Source organism: Equus quagga, chromosome 20 (assembly GCF_021613505.1).
Source record: "Equus quagga isolate Etosha38 chromosome 20, UCLA_HA_Equagga_1.0, whole genome shotgun sequence".
Lineage (NCBI taxonomy): Eukaryota > Metazoa > Chordata > Mammalia > Perissodactyla > Equidae > Equus > Equus quagga.
The window spans coordinates 31,985,286-32,001,347 of NC_060286.1; the positions used below are offsets into that span (position 1 = coordinate 31,985,286).

The following is a 16,062-nucleotide window of genomic DNA, read 5'->3' on the forward strand; positions in this document are numbered from 1 at the left end:
GCTCCCATCTACCCCATCATCCCCACCCCTCTTCCTCTATTGTTAACGTCTTGCATTAGTGTGGAACATTTATTTTACTTGATGAGCTGATATGGGCACATCATTATCAACTAAAGTGCATAGTTGACATTAGGGTTCAGTCTTGGTGTTGTACGTTCTATGGAGTTTAGCAAAAGTATAATGACGGGTATCCACCAATTGCATTGTCGTATAGAATAGTTTCACTGCCCTAAAGTTCCCTGCGCTCTGTCTTTTTATCCGTCCCCACCCTCATCCCTCCACCCCTGGCCTCCACTGATGTTTTTACTGCCTCCATAGTTTTTCATTTTCCAGAATGTCAAATAGATGGAATCATACAGTATATGTCCTTTTCAGATTGCTTTCTTTCACTTGGCAATACACATTTAAGGTTCCTCTCTATCTTTTTGTGGCTTGGTAGTTGACTTCTTTTTAGTGCTGAATAAACAGTCCATTGTCTGGATGTACCACAGTTTGTCCATTCACCTACTGAAGGACGTCTTGGTGGCTCCAAGTTTTGGCAATTATGGATAAAGCTGCTATAAAACATCCACATGCAGGTTTTTGTATGTGCATAAGCTTTCAGCTCCTTTGGTTAAATATTAAGGAGCACGATTGCTGGGCTGTATAGTGCGAGTATGTTTAGTTGTAAGAAACTGCTGAACTGTCTTCCAAAGTGGCAGTACCATTTTGCATTGCCGCCAGCGAAGAGGGTTCCTGTCAGCAAATGAGAGTTCCTGTTACTCCGCAGCCTCACCAGTATTTGGAGTCGTTAATGTTTTGGATTTTGGCCATTCCAATAGGAGTGTAGTGGTATCTCGTTGTTTGAAGTTGCAGTCCCTAATGATAAATAATGGGAGCATCTTTTATTATGCTTATTTGCCATCTGTATATATTCTTTTTCTCTTCTTCGTCTTCTCCCGAAAGCCCCCCAGTACCTGATTGTATATTCTAGTTGTAGGTCCTTCTGGATCTGCTATGTGGGACGCCGCCTCAGCGTGGCTTGATGAGCAGTGCTGGGTCTGCACCTAGGATCCAAACCAGTGTAACCCTGGGCCAGCGAAGTGGAGCACACAGACTTAACCATTTAGCCACAGGGCCAGCCCCTGTATATATTCCTTAATAAGTGTCTGTTCAGATCCTTTGCCATCCTTTTAATCAGGTTGTTTGTTTTCTTAGTGAGTTTTAAGAGTTCTTTGTATATTTTGGATACCAGTCCTTTATCAGGTATGTGTTTTGCAAAGATTTTCTCCCAGTCTAAGACTGGCTTTTCTTTTCATTCTCTTAACAGTTTTTTTTTTTTTTTTTTTTTTGAGGAAGATTAGCCCTGAGCTAACATCTGCTGCCAATCCTCCTCTTTTTGCTGAGGAAGACTGGCCCTGAGCTAACATCTGTGCCCATCTTCCTCTACTTTATATATGGGACACCTACAACAGCATGGCTTGCCAAGCAGTGCCCTGGCTGCACCTGGGATCCCAACTGGTGAACCCCAGGCCGCTGAAGTGGAACCTGTGCGCTTAACCACTGTGCTGCCGGGCCGGCCTCAACAGTTTTTTAATAAGTCCAACTTATCAATTTTTTCTTTCGTGGATCATGCTTTTGGTGTTGTGTCTAGAAAGGCCCTGTCTTTTGACGTTTCTTTATCCTTCTCTTTTAGGCATATCTCTTGTAAATCTAATAATCTCCAATTTAGTAGGTAACTGTGATACATTTGTGTTCAATGTCAGTACTGATATATTTCTAATTTTCTGTGATTTTACTTTATGCTTTCTAGTTTCCATGTTTTTCTTTCTTTGTCTTACCTTTTTCTCCCCGTCTGTTGGATTCATCAAGTAGTCTTTTTATTCCTTTTTCTTCTGTTATTTAAAAAGTATTGTCACTATCTAACCATAAACTTAAAATGTTATTGTTAAATTTAAGAATCTAAAGTTAATTAATGTTTTCCTTCTCTCAAGCAGCCACGAAACGTAGAACTCTAATTCCAGTCACCCCTTCTCTCATGTGTTATTATTCTCCAGTATTTTCATTCCATCTTATTTTTAGGCCTTCAGAATTCATCATTGTCATTATTGTTTTACACGATACGTCCTTGTTTAGAGTTAGCCACAAGTTTACTAATTTCTTGGCTTTTCTTCCTAGCAGTTCTGTCCTTTCAAACAAATTTAGGTTTTTTTCCTGAACCATATCCTTTGTAATTATTTCATTGAAGACCTCTCACTGGTAATAAGCTCTCCGATTTGTTTTTCTGATGCTACCTTTGTGGGGTTGTTGTTGTTTTTGCTGAGGAAGATTAGCCCTGAGCTAACATCTGTGCCAGTCTTCCTCCACTTTATATGTGGGTCGCTGGCACAGTGTGGCTGACGAGTGGTGAAGATCCAAACCCACGAACCTGGGCCCCTGAAGCGGAGTGCGCCGAACTTAACCACTGTGCCATGGGGCCAGCCCCCACTACCTTTGTTTTTGCCCTGATTTTTGAGTGATAATTGAACTGGATTTAAAATTCTAAGTCTATAGTTATTTTCTCCCACTTCTTTCAAGAATTTTTTTCATTGGCTTTTGAACTCATTTACAATTGAGAAATTACTGTCTAGTTGTTGCTTTATAGGAAATCTATCTTTTGTCTCTGCCTGCTTTTAAGACTCTTCTCTATCTTTGGTATTCTGTATTGTTACTGCAATGGATTAATAGATATGGATTTATTTTTATTTAGTCTTAGCGGGATTTGTTGTACTTCTTCAATCTGAAGATCTAATTTTTCAACAGTTTGCTAAAATTACTAGCTATCGTCTCTTAGAATATTGACTCACTTTTTTACTTCCCTTTTATAACTCTCATTAGATGCAGGTTAGACCCCTTCAGTCTTCAGCATCTTATTTTCCATCATTTTTCCTCTGAGTTGCAGTCCACCTAATTTCTTCAGATCTCTCTTCTAGTTCATTAACTTTGTTTTCAGCTATAACTGATGTGTTAATCGTCAGTTGAGTTTTTAATTTCAGTGACTATATTTTTCACTTTGGGGCCTTGTAAGATACAGTATGCTTTATAGTTTAGAACTTAGACCAGAGTCAGGCTTCTGGGCTTAAATTCTTTCTCCACCTCTTGCTACCTGTAGAAACCATGGGCAAATTACTTAACTTCTATTTTCTCATCTGTTAAGTGAAGATAATAATAGTATTATCTAATAAACTATCTAATAGTTTAGAATGAAGGTTAACAATTAAAATACATAAAGGGATTAAACCAGTGCCTGATACATAGTAGACGCTGTGTATTAGCTGCTATTATTCTCAAATTTGATTTTTTTTTTTGTTTCACTGTTTCTTTTGTATTTCTTTTACTTTCACATCATTACAAATATACTTATCTGTAAATCACCATCTAATTGATCATTCCTCTCAGGCTCTTGCAAGTCTAATGCTATGTTCTGTTGACTTTTGCTCATGGTAGATTGGGATTATTTTCTATTGTGTTTTGAAATTTTGGATAATAAGTGTCTCTTCATTGAGGTTTTAACTATAAGAATGCTCTGTGGTCTGAGTGGACCTGTATACCTCCAGATAGAATTTATTTTTGCCAGTCTCTTCAAGAGCTTGGAACCAGTGTTTATGTTAATGTCTCAGATTCCTAGCGCTCCAATATTTAGAGATCAGGTGGAAGAAAAGAAGTGACTGGAGAGTTTAAAAGTAGAAAGAGGAGCCAGCCTGGTGGTGCAGCAGTTAAGTTCACACGTTCTGCTTCTGTGGCCCAGGGTTCGCCTGTTCAGATCCTGGGTGTGGCAAGTCATGCTGTGTTAGGCATCCCACATGTAAGGCAGGGGAAGATGAGCATGGATGTTAGCTCAGGGCCAGTCTTCCTCAGCAAAAAGAGGAGGATTGGCAGCAGATGTTAGCTCAGGGCTAATCTTCCTCAAAAAAAAAAAAAAAAAGAAATCATGAGAAAATATCTCATTTAGGGGAGGGGGGTCGGGAGGAGATAGTAGAAGTCACATGCTGCTAAGAGATGGAATAAAAGATGAGGTCAAAGAAGTTTCCATTGGATATGATAATGTGGAGTATTTGTGTGACTTGGAGTGATTTCAGTACAGTGGTATGTGGGGGAGCCTCAGTGAAAAGATGAAATAGATTTGAGAGTAAATGAGATTTTTTGTAGTAGTGTACTAGAAGTTATAGCCAGTGCAATAAAGCATGAAATAAAAATTAAAGGCATAAACATTATAAAAGAAGTAGAACTGTCTTTACTTGCAGGTGACATGGTTGTGTATTTATAAAGTCCTAAGGAGTTTAAGTAAAATACCATCAAAATCATCAAATGCCTAGAAATAAATTTAACAAAAGATGTGTGAGACAGCTACACTGAAAACTACACGTAAAACCCTGCTGAACAAATTTAATACATAGAGATGTAACATGTTCATAGATTATTAGATTCAGTATTAAGACATCACTTGCTCCCAAATTTATTGATGGATTTCATTTCAATCCCAATCAAAATGTCAGCAGAGTTTGTTAGGAAAATCAACAAGCTGATTCTAAAATTTATTTGGAAATGCAAGGTATATAGAATAGGCAAGAGAACTTTTAGAGAAGAACAAGCTGATTCCAAAATTCAGATGTATATTCAAAGGGCCTGAAGCAGCTGAGACAGTTTTAAAGAAGAGGATTTATAGTATGTGATTTCAGGATTCACTATAAAAACACAGTAAGACTAGTATTGGCATAAGAATAGATAAATTGATCAATGGGACAGAATAAAATCCAGAAAAAGACACATGCATAATCAAAGATTTTTGAAAAAGGCACCAATGAAATTCAATGGAGGAAGGATGTTCTTTTCAATAAATAGTGCCGAGGCAATTGGATATTCATGTAGAATAAATAAACCTTGGCCTATCTCAGGCCATAAAATTAACTTCAGATGAAGGATAGATAGACGTAAGTAACAAAGCGAAAACTATAAAGAACAAGAGCATCCTCATGATCTTGGAGTAGGCAGAGATTTATTTAGTAGCTGGTACACAAAATGCACTTGACCATAAAAGAAAAAATTGATAGATTTTTTAGAATATTTTAGAGGGGGCTGGCCCCGTGGCCGAGTGGTTAAGTTCGCGCACTCTACTTCGGCAGCCCAGGGTTTCGCAGGTTCAGATCCTGGGCATGGACCTAGTACCGCTCATCAAGCCATGTTAAGGTGGCATCCCACATGCCACAACTAGGACTCACAACTAAAAATATGTACAGCTGTGTAACGGGGAGGCTTTGGGGAGAAGAAGGAAAAATAAAACCTTGTAAAAAAAAGAATATTTTGAAATTCAGCTCATCATAAGACACCCTTTGGGGAGGGATGAGGAAGGCCTTTCTAAACAAGACCTCACACTCAGAAGCTATAAAGGAAAAAATTACAACTTGGATAACACCTCCCCCTCCAAAAGGGGAAGAAAGGAAGCCAGAAAGACCTTCTGAACTATGAAAGTTTTCATAAACAACTTTCACAAGCTGGGAGAACATTTGCAACATAATTGTAATAGATATGAAAGGCACCATGTGGTGGGCAGAATAATGGCTCATCAAAGATGTCCTTGGGCTGATCCTCAGAGCCTGGAATATGTTACATTCCATGGCAAAAGAGAATCAAGGTAGCAGATGGAATTAAAGTTGCAAATCAGCTGACCTTAAAATGGGAGATTATCAGAGAGGGCCCAGTGTCGTCACAAAGGTACTTCTAAGTGGAAGGGGGAAGTCAAGAGTAATGACAGTGTGGAAAGGACTCAGCCAGCCTTGTTGATCTTGAAGATGGAGGAATGGACACACAAAGCTCAGGAATACAGGTAGCCTCTGAAAACTGGAAAAAGCAAGGAAATGAATTCTTCCCTAGAGCGTTCAGAAGGAACAGAACCCTGCCAACACCCTTTTAGTCCAGCAAAACCCATTTCAGACTTCTGATCTCCAAAAGTGTAAGATAATAAATTTGTGTTTGTGTGTGTTTTATTATTGAGGTAACACTGGTTTATGACATTTTATAAATTTCAGGTGTACATCATTATATTTTGATTTCTGTGTAGACTACAAAATTTGCATTGTTTTAAGCCACTAAATTTGTGACCATTTGTTAGGGTAGCGATAGGAAACAAACATATTCTGCATATCAATAAAAAATAAATAATTTACAAATGGATAATTCACAGAATTAAGAAATATCGATGTCCAGTAAATGATTAAAAATACTGGACACCACTAGTAATCAGAGAAATAAAATTTAAATGAGCCATATTCTGGCTAATTAACAAAAATTTTCATAGATATAATCCACCCAGTGTTCTCAGGATCCAAGAAAAGAATCTCTTGTACACTGTTGATAGTCTGAATAGGAAAGATGTTTAGAGGGAAATTTGACAGAATCCATCAAAATTAAAGATCATATCTTCATATACCTGTATACTACTTGAATCTTTCATAATGAGAATGTCTTTCCATATTACTTGTGAAACTGTTTTCAGTACATAAAAAGAAACAGAGACCAAGGACAATACGAGAAAACCTACAGCAAATGCGAAATGCAAGGTAGCTTACAGTGTCCGTGTGTGTGACAGGCATACTGCTGTGGAGTTTCAGGACAGGAGTGACAGCAGCATTAGCTAGAGCTGATCATCTTCCTCCCAGTCACCCCAGCTGCTCAGTCAGCATCTTGTCTCACATCCACTGTCAACAGTCTGTTTATTGCATCTGTTTATGAAAGTGTCTGCTCTCCCCCGACCCCCAGTCCTCTAGGATGTGCGGCTAGGAGCTCAGTCTGTTAGTCATCTCTGCACTGTGTGCAGCTGCTGCCTAGATTAAGTACTAACAATGAAAAGAAATGTTTTATCGCTGGACACGTGTTCCCATAACAGCAGTCATCCTTGAAGATTCCTATACTTTGTAACAAAATCTTAAATGTAAACTCAGTCAGCTGCTTGAGCCAGAGTTGGAAGTGGCAGATGATGACACTACTGTTACCAAATTTGAGACTTTTAAGGTGCAAGTAGAAAGGTTGGGCCCAGAGATCACCTTCACTGCTCTCTTCTCTGTTCTTGTTTGGCCGTTTCTCTAACATGTTATCCCGCACATTCAAATAAGCACTTCTGGCTGGTGAGCTCCCAATGAAAATCATGATTTTGTCTTTGTGGTTGGAATACACAGGTGAAGGAGAGCTGTCTTCTTAGAAGTGAACGTGGATGTCTCTAGTCATTGTAGACTGTTGTCTGGAAAGGGATTTTTTACCTCGTCAAGCAAAACCTCTCATTTTAGAGACAAGAAAGTAAGACCTGGGAAGAAGAGTTAGGATGTAGCAGTTAGTGGAGAAGCTGGGATGAAATCTCTCTCCCAGTTTGGAGTCCAGAGATCTTTTCTCAACTTTAGCTTTCCTTTCTTCTCCACGTACCTTAGATGGCATTCCTAAGCTTTCTTTGAGGAATTTTTCCTTATATATTACTAGTTTAAATTTATTCTTAAAGGTTCAAACTTTGGGACAAAATTTCCATATTGTGGACTGAAATTGGGTCTCTAATTAGCCATGCTGTGCAAGCTGTGGCAGAGTAATCTACCACCAGTCCAGCTCCTTGTTAAGGGGCCTAGACACTGCCCAACTGAACAGCTGACCGTTGGTCACCTTAGCTGAGGGCTCAGGAAAAAACATCCCTCCCCCATGGTGGCTTTGTAATGTGTCAGTTTGCCGAGGCTGAACCTTGTTTTCCAGAATCCCCTTTCTTATAAGTTTCCGGTTAAGATCAGCCCCAAAGGAGATTGCTGTGGAGATTTGGAGGGCCAATGTGAAGCAGCAGCCATTTTTGTAACCCACACGCTGTCACTTTGGGCTGGCCTCCCTTGTTGGCATGAGGCAGCAGCTGGACCTGCAAGTGCTGCACCCTCCCCTGCGTCTGCTTCAGTTTCTCTAACTCCTGGGCCTTGTCAGGTGTGTGTGCCTGGCTCTGTGGCCGAGGGCCCTGGCTTCTGCAGGACACCCCCAGTGCCAGAAGCAACATGAACTGACAGGGTTTAGACATGGGCTCAGTCAGTACTTAGGGCTTCGTCTCGTTGCCTGTGGTTCTAGCTTGTTCCTCTCCTCCTCTTTATACTGTCTCCGTCTTTCCCTGGCTTCTGCCTACACTGCAGACTTCAAGCTCCAGCATCAGGGCAAAGACACCAGCATTACAGAGGTTGCTTTACCAGCTCCCACAGTTACATGATGACAAATTCCTGTAAATATTTATCTTTACGTGTATACTTATATATGTACACACACACACATACTCCTCTGGTCATTCTGCTTCTCTCCTTGAACCATGACTGCCACACACCTCTGTCCCCTAGAAGCCACTGTTTTATTCACTGCTACTCTATTAGTGGCTTGGGCAGAGGTTTTGGTCGACAGTACAATTTGGGACATCTAGAGTCCTACCCTCTGGAATTCTCCAACTTACAGCAGTTCCATACTCCCAAAGAATGTAAAGTAAATTAAAAACCCCAACCCTCTCTGGTAATTCCTTCAATACCCAGTAACAAAATAACCCACAGCACCGAGGGAGAAAGCAGCTCAGTCCAGCAGGAGACAGAAGAAAATTGGAAGAACGAGGGCAAAGGGAACAAAATGGTGGACATGAGCTCAAGTAGCAGCAGTAGCCACAGCCAGAAGCCAGGACAGGCAGTGGATATGGATCCTGAGCAGAGGAGACAAGAAGCTGGAATTCCTTTGGAGTTTCGAGAGCAAAAGAGCTTGTTGTTGGCAGCCCTGTGGTGTTATGTGCCTCATGAAAGACACTTGTAGATGCCTGTCCACACCACCCACACACACAGCAGGTGGGGCTGGAGTTCGCAAATATATACCCCATGTCTTGGCTCCTCTGGGTACCAGTGATTTAAGGTGTATTCAGAAGGCAAGAATTATTTAAAGATGCTGTTTCAAGGAATACTGATTTATCACTTAGACAGCCTACAGTGACTTTTGGTCTCATTGGGGATAGAGTTCAAGGTTCCAGGTGGTTGGAATTCTGTTAGAAGCCAAGTACAAGGAGGGATTGGAGAAGACCCTCTGAAGAAGTGTCATCATCGTCTCTATCGCTCTTTACCACGGAAGCCCTCAAATCTTGGAATGTTGAGGAAAACACCACTAGTGAGGAAAGAGTGGGAACAAGCCTTCCAGAAAGTACCTCTGGGCTGTGGTGCTATGCCGGCAGGTGAAGGGAGTTATCAGGAAGGTGGTAGTTTAGAAAGTGGGGAAAATATTCATCCGAAGACTGCCCCCACCTCACACGCTGGTTGGTTTTGAAGTTAGACCTGTTGATGCCCGGGAAGTCACCTTATGTTTCTAACCAGTGAGAGACCTAAAAGCAAGCTGTCATCTTGGACTGTTAAAGAGAACATTTTCCTAGAATCATAATACCACTGTCTCGTCAACTTCCCACTTCCTCTGCATTTTATATTTTATATCTATGTTCATGATTGTGACTCTTGGGCATCAAAGAAAGATTCGTTGCCCTCGGTATGGTCCATGTAAGGAGGCAGGAAGGTCCATAAATACACCTTATTTTTTTAAGTTAGCTTAATTGTTTTAGGAGTTTCCTTTGCTCTGATTTCCATAATCCTTCGTGTCTGTTCCCATAGAAACCCAAACAGAGATCATTCTTTTCACTTCCCTTGGTAACCGTTTCTGTTTGGCTCTCCCAACTCCCAGGACAGCAGTTCCCGCACTTGGTTCAGAAGAATACACGATGCCCCAGTGAATGAATCTTGAAGTAGTTCCATTATCCATGAAGTCAGGCTCTCAGGTCTGAATAGCTGAGGTCTTACTCTCCGTTCTAAAAATGAAACAGAATTTGGGTGAGCCTAATTGAAAAAAAATGTTTACAGTGGGTTTACATTAATTGGTCAGTGAGAGTTCTCTGGGAGAGTGTCTCTAAGGATGCTGCCCCAGAGCTTAGTGATCTGTATTCCTGAGCATCCTGATTGCATCTTGGTGCCTCCCATTGGTCACTTCCAGGTCTCCTTCCTCTCACTGCATTGTGTGCTGTTTAGCCATGTCCACAACTCTTTGTCAATATAAAATATGATCCTGAGCACCATTTCTTTCTAGATACAGATACCAATCTAGTGCCCTCAGAATTCTTTAGATCGAAAGTAGAAATTAGCACTGCCTGGCCCAAAAAAGGCAGAAAAAGAGAATGCAACACCTAAAATACTACTATGTAAGGTTATATCGACAGTTTTTTCTTAAATACTACTTTTATGTACAACAAAACCAGACATCCTGGCTACACCAGGATCATGAAATGAAAAAGGGTTTTGGGCAGAAAGAAAAAACTTTCTGAGGAAGGATAATGATTTTAATAGCTGCCCTCAGGGAAGAACACAGATGAGGATGAAGCTATCCCAAATTAGCAATTAGATAAATCTTGAGGATTATAGCATGACAGGATTTAAATTCCATTTCCAAAAATGCACAACTCCACTGGAAACTGAATGAACGTGATTGCGGCTATCTCTGTTTTTGACCAGTGCTCTTGCAGCTGTGAAATCGTGACCCACACTGAAATGCCTCGCTGAGTCAGCCCTTTCTGTGTCCTTGTACCCACAGCGCAAATCTGTCCAAGGCCGCCTGGGGAGCGTTAGAGAAAAACGGCACCCAGCTGATGATCCGCTCCTACGAGCTTGGGGTACTTTTCCTCCCTTCAGCGTTTGTAAGTTCACGTTTGAAACTGCCTGGTCAGTCATGTGTGAAATGAATTGGGTGTTTATGTTCTCTGCTTTCCTACCCCTGCCCGCGCCCACCCGCTGGCCTGTGCTGATGAACTTATGCAACACTCACTATTCTGGGTGTGGTGGGATTGCTGCTCTCAAATAGTGGACCTGGTTAGAGATTGAAGATTCTGCTTTGGGTAAAGTAAATAACAATATTTAAATAAATACTGTGAAACCCGACATGATTTATTATAAAGTGGTAAGTGACAGTCACAGAAGGAATGACTCAGCCAAGTGTGAGGCGTTTTAGGTTGGGGGGATTGGAGGACGTGTTTGGAAGCAGGAGGGCTTGTGGGGGGGAGTTAGAAAGATGCTTAGGATTTAGAGGAGTGGGGGGATTACCCCACATGGGGGAGTACCCCACATGGGGGACGTGGCATGGAGACAAGCCAGGAGCAGGGAAGCTCGTGATGTCTGCTGGAGAAGGAGGTTCAGGCAGTCGCAAAGGGCACGTGCGATCAGACTCAGTGGCGAGGTACCTAGAAAGACACCGAGTTGGAAGCTGGGTCTCTCTCGAGGCGTCCAGCACAGTCAGCTTGTCTCCCAGCTTTGTAACAGCTCTCAGTTTCTGCGGCTGAACACCAGACAGCGTGGCTGGGTTTTGTGTAAGGACCAGGTTGTACAAGCCATGTGTTTCTCTCAACACTAGAATCACTCTTGGCCCAGAGAGACGGTCCCACGCTAAGAGGCACGCAGGCCCCGAAACCTGCCGTCTCGCCCCCTCACACTCACTCTGGGCACATGCTCATTGGTGGAAATTGGTGGAATGCAGTCAGAACTGCCCACATGATGAGGTGGCTGATGCCTTTTTTTTTTTCCCACCACTTGCTGTAGTTGAGTTTGTGATAAACACACACACGGTGCGGCCCCACTGTAAACCACTTGGACTGGACCAGAAGATTTAGCTAAGGGAGTGCTGTGTCTTTGTCCTTCTTTTAAGTCCAGACCCATGTAACACGTGGGCATCATCTTAAAGTGCACTGGGGAGGGCCCTCCTGCCAGTCCACCAACTCTCCTTGCTGTTTCTCTTCTCACAAGTGCTTTGGTGAAGAGCTCTGTTCTCCCTTTGTCTCTCCTCCCCTCGCCAATCTTGATCCATCCTTTTCTTCTCTATCTCAGAGGGTTTCACTATAAAACTAACAGACCTCTCCTGAGGGTAGCATAAGATTCCAGTACATTTTCTTTCTTTCCTACAGTCAAACAGAGCAAGAGGTAGCACTGCTTACAGCCAAGGATTTCTACTTCCACAGTCCTGTAGGTAGATCGTTACCCGCTTTCTGTAGACAAGGATGTGGCTTCCCTGAGGTTCCACAGCTGAGGGAGTTCCAGTCTTTCACTGGTCCTTCCTGTGATCTTTCAACTTTATCACAGGAAAAGAGTAAATTCACAATGCTAGGGTAATAGTATTTAGTAATTGAGTGTGCTTATAGAGACTATAGCTGTAAGAAGACGGCAGGTTCTCCAACAATCAGAGTTCCTGGGCATGTCTCAAGATCCTAGAACAGTGCTTTCACCAGGCTTCCTCCAGAACACTGATAAGGACCCACCAATTGCCACTAATCTTGTCATCAGACATTCTCCCATCTGAGTGGGTTGTCTGTGTCCTTCAGGGAATCATAAATGACTCAGGCCAGGTGCTGAAATTAGGCGTGTGGATGATACACAGAAGTATTTGACCTTGCCCTCCCAAGGAGCTAAAAGTCAAGTTGAGCAAGAAGGTCATCAAATAGGCCCCTTGTTTGACAGACATCCCAGGGGCAAGTGGGGTGCTAAGACGCGTGAGGAGGGCATGTGGGAGGCTCTTAGCAAAGTCTGTTAGTTGACGTTGCTTCCTTTAAGCCCCTAGAGTACGCACCGTGCTTTCTGTGAGGAGAGCAAAGCTATGGAACAGTGGCTGCGGAGACCACATGGATTCAGTCCAGTGGGTGTTGGGTGTGCTAGGTGCTTAAATATGTTCACATATCTGTCATACGCAGTTTGCACTATGGACTAGCTCAGCTGTAGCTGTCTTGTTGAAATTAAAGAGTGTGCGCATGCACTCTCTCTCTCTCTCCCATGAGATTATTGCATTACAAATGCCAATCCCTGTATATTCATTTAATGTCTTAAAATTTTCTATATCGTTTGTAATCTTAAAGTGGTTACTGACAATACATGCAGTTTGTTGTGAAATGAGGCCCAGAGTTATTTCGTTCTTTAGATTTCCCGTTCAGTACTATCAAGACATGCGTTTTGAAATTTTTAGTTACATATTTGCCAAATAGACTTAATACCCAGTTTTGTAGTCGTTCTCCTGACTGGACATCATCCAGAATCCGGTTTCTTGAGATAGGCCACCTTCGTGCCTCCTAGGCAGAACTCCATGTCCAAAACACCCCCATTTCTGAGTTATCAGCAACCGGAGTTTCCACCTTTGTCCCTCACCAGTAGGCCATCCTGATCACTGTGTTCCAGAAAGCTGGCTTGAGGCCAGCGTTGCAGACAGTCAAGTTTTGTGCCCAGAATGGCACAGTCTCAAACACTGCAGAGGCGGTCACCTAGAAGGAACCCTGCAGCTCTCTCCTTTCCCACAGCCATGATGAGACCTGTCACTCAGGAGACAATGGCCCTGTGAAGTCACACTCTGTGGCCTAAAAACCATAGTGGATGGAGAGCCAGCATTTCCCATTCACAATAAAGATACTATTTGCAACCCTCTGGGGTTGGTCTGGAAGCTGATAAGTCCCTGGTAACCAAATATTTGTTCTCCTTTTTTCTGCTTCTTTTAAATGAATGAGTCAGTAAACACATCATTTTGAGATCAACCTAACTTTCCATGAAAGCATGGAGTCAGTAGCTTTCCCTTTGATTAGGAACACATTCAAGAATTTGGGGATTTAGGTCAAGGTGCGTTGACCGTTACCCCAGCACTTAGCTATGGTTGCTACATAGTGGGTACTTAATAAATGTTTTTTAACTTAAATTGAAAACATTGTTCTTTTGAGGTCTAATATCAATTTATCAAATATATAGTTTTTGTTGGGTTGTCCCTTAGATGTATTTAACTTTTAGATTAGACTAATTCATTTAGATTCAGAAAATCTCAATAAAGGAAAGATCTGCTGATTTTGAAGATCAGTAGCTGTATTCCAAACCGTGAGGCATCTGTGAATGTATCAGGGAGAGAGAAGTATTTCTGTCTTTGAACTTCATGCCGTTTGGTGTTTACTGAGCACGTACTTTGTCGGGTGCTGACCTAGACTTGAGCTTGCATAACAGTTGTGGCTGGAACGCCTCCTCCCTCTGGGAGTAATGCACATAACCTTCTGAGAATCATGGCTCAGTGTCCAAAACTGTTTCCTCCAGACGAAGGAAGCCTGAACATCCCTGCGCTTGTGCTGGGGCTGAGAGCCATCCCAGCGCCTCCTGAGGCCCAGGCTCACCTGCTCCTGAGATGGCAGGTTCTCTCTTCTGTGATCAGAGTCAAAAATGGTTCAACCAAATCCCCAAGAACTTTCAGTCTTCAAGTCTCTACTTTCTCTTTTTCACCTGCCTTTAAACCTTCAGTGGCTCCTCTTGGCCTATGAGACAACGTCCATTGTCCTTTGTGTGACATCAAGGCCCACTGTGAACTGAAACAGCTCCCCACACACCCCAGGGCCCTGTCCCCTGTGAGTACTTGTTGGCATATGGGTGAGGTGGGCTGTGGCAGCAACTGCCACCTACTCATTGTGTGGTCCTGAGCTACTGTTCTTTGCCTCAGTTAGAAACTGAAATAACTGGAAAAGAGACAGAATAGAGAAGAACACATTGGACAGACTCCAAGGACCAAGAAAAGGAACTCTCCCGGAGCACACAGTTTGAAGATTAAGGACTTCAGATCTATAGGAGCCAAAATGACAGACAGAGAGTGGAGTTGGGATCCTGCTTACAAGCTGTCAGACTTTGGGCCTGTCACTTCTATAGGCCTCCTTTCTCTTAGCTCTGCAATGGGGACAGTGTCAGATCGTTTGAGAATTTGGAGCTGTTACCTTTGAAGTGTTTTGGTACTTAGTGAGTACTGAGCACAGCTTGCAGTTAATATCAGCAGCAGCTGTGATGGCTTGTAAACCAAGCAGTGCCACAGAAAAGGCAGAGACTGAATTTCAAGCGAATCACGGTCTTGACGTCACACCCATGACATGTGGTGCTGCTACATTCTCTCCTTTTTTTTTTTCTTTTTTTTTTGTTTCAGGAAGATTAGCCCTGAGCTAACTGCTGCCAATCCTCCTCTGTTTTCTGAGGAAGACTAGCCCTGAGCTAACATCCGTGTTCATCTTCCTCTACTTTATATGTGGGACGTCTGCCACAGCATGGCTTGCCAAGTGGTGCCGTGTCCGCACCCGGGATCCAAACTGGCAAATCCCGGGCTGCCGAAGCGGAACGTGCAAACTTAACCACTGCACCACCAGGCTGGCCCCACTTTCTCTCCTTCTAATGTGCACTCCATCACACTCACACAGCCAGCCCTCTGCTTCTCAGAAACCCATCCTTCTCAGCCCTATCAGGTTTCCTCTCCACGAAGCTTTTCCTAAGCCCCTAGCTGGAAAAGCTTGCAGCTGTCGGTCGTACTCAGCCTTACAGGAAGGACAAGACGGCCACCTTCCGTGACTTACTTCCTGGTCAATTAGTCCACCTTTGATTACACATGCTCCTTCTAGAAGGCTCAGCTGCCATTACTCTTTACCCAGGAAAATTTGATGCCTTGTGTAGGGTTTTACTGCTTGAGGATGCTCCTCACTTAGACGCAACTGACAAATTACATTTCTAACTGAAATTTGGGCATGTTTCTTGTGCTCAGTGATTGAGCGAAGCTGCTAAACCTAATCCGTCAGTGATAACCAGCTCTTTTGCTCCCAGAGCTGATGAAGGGAAAGCTGGTAATTTCTCATGCAGGATACATGTCCACCCTCTCACCTGGTGTTTTACGAATGTATTGTCTTAATTGTCTGTTAAGTATCTGTGCCTGGGAGGGTGCCTGCCTCTGTTTTGTAAAACGCCAAGTGATACCACTGTGAATTAGAAGACAGCCTCAAATTATTTGACATCCAGATTGAAGGGAAAAGTGGTACTTTTTTTATGTATATAGATAATACCCAAGAATTTGGATCAGAAATGGCATTCGAGAGAAAAGCCATATTGCTTCCTATCAGGCCTGGATGGCTCAGAGCTTCTTGTATTTGTGAAGTCAGAAAATGGAGCCGACACAAGTGGGGCATCAGATCTGGGGCCATAAAGACTCGTAATCCTTTGCCATGAT

General features: G+C 42.7%; 1 protein-coding gene across 2 annotated transcripts in view; it reads left to right on the top strand.

Moving 5' to 3' along the window:
* The window catches only part of TDP1 (tyrosyl-DNA phosphodiesterase 1), a 78,790-nt gene that overhangs the window by 50,546 nt on the left and 12,182 nt on the right, over positions 1–16,062 (top strand). The window contains exon 13 of one of the 2 annotated variants that reach the window (XM_046647006.1): positions 10,621–10,723. The exons of the other annotated variant lie outside the window; for it this stretch is intronic. Within the exon in view, the coding sequence (XP_046502962.1) occupies positions 10,621–10,723 (103 nt within the window). The remainder of the gene's footprint in view (positions 1–10,620; positions 10,724–16,062) is intronic. 2 annotated transcript variants of the gene reach the window in all.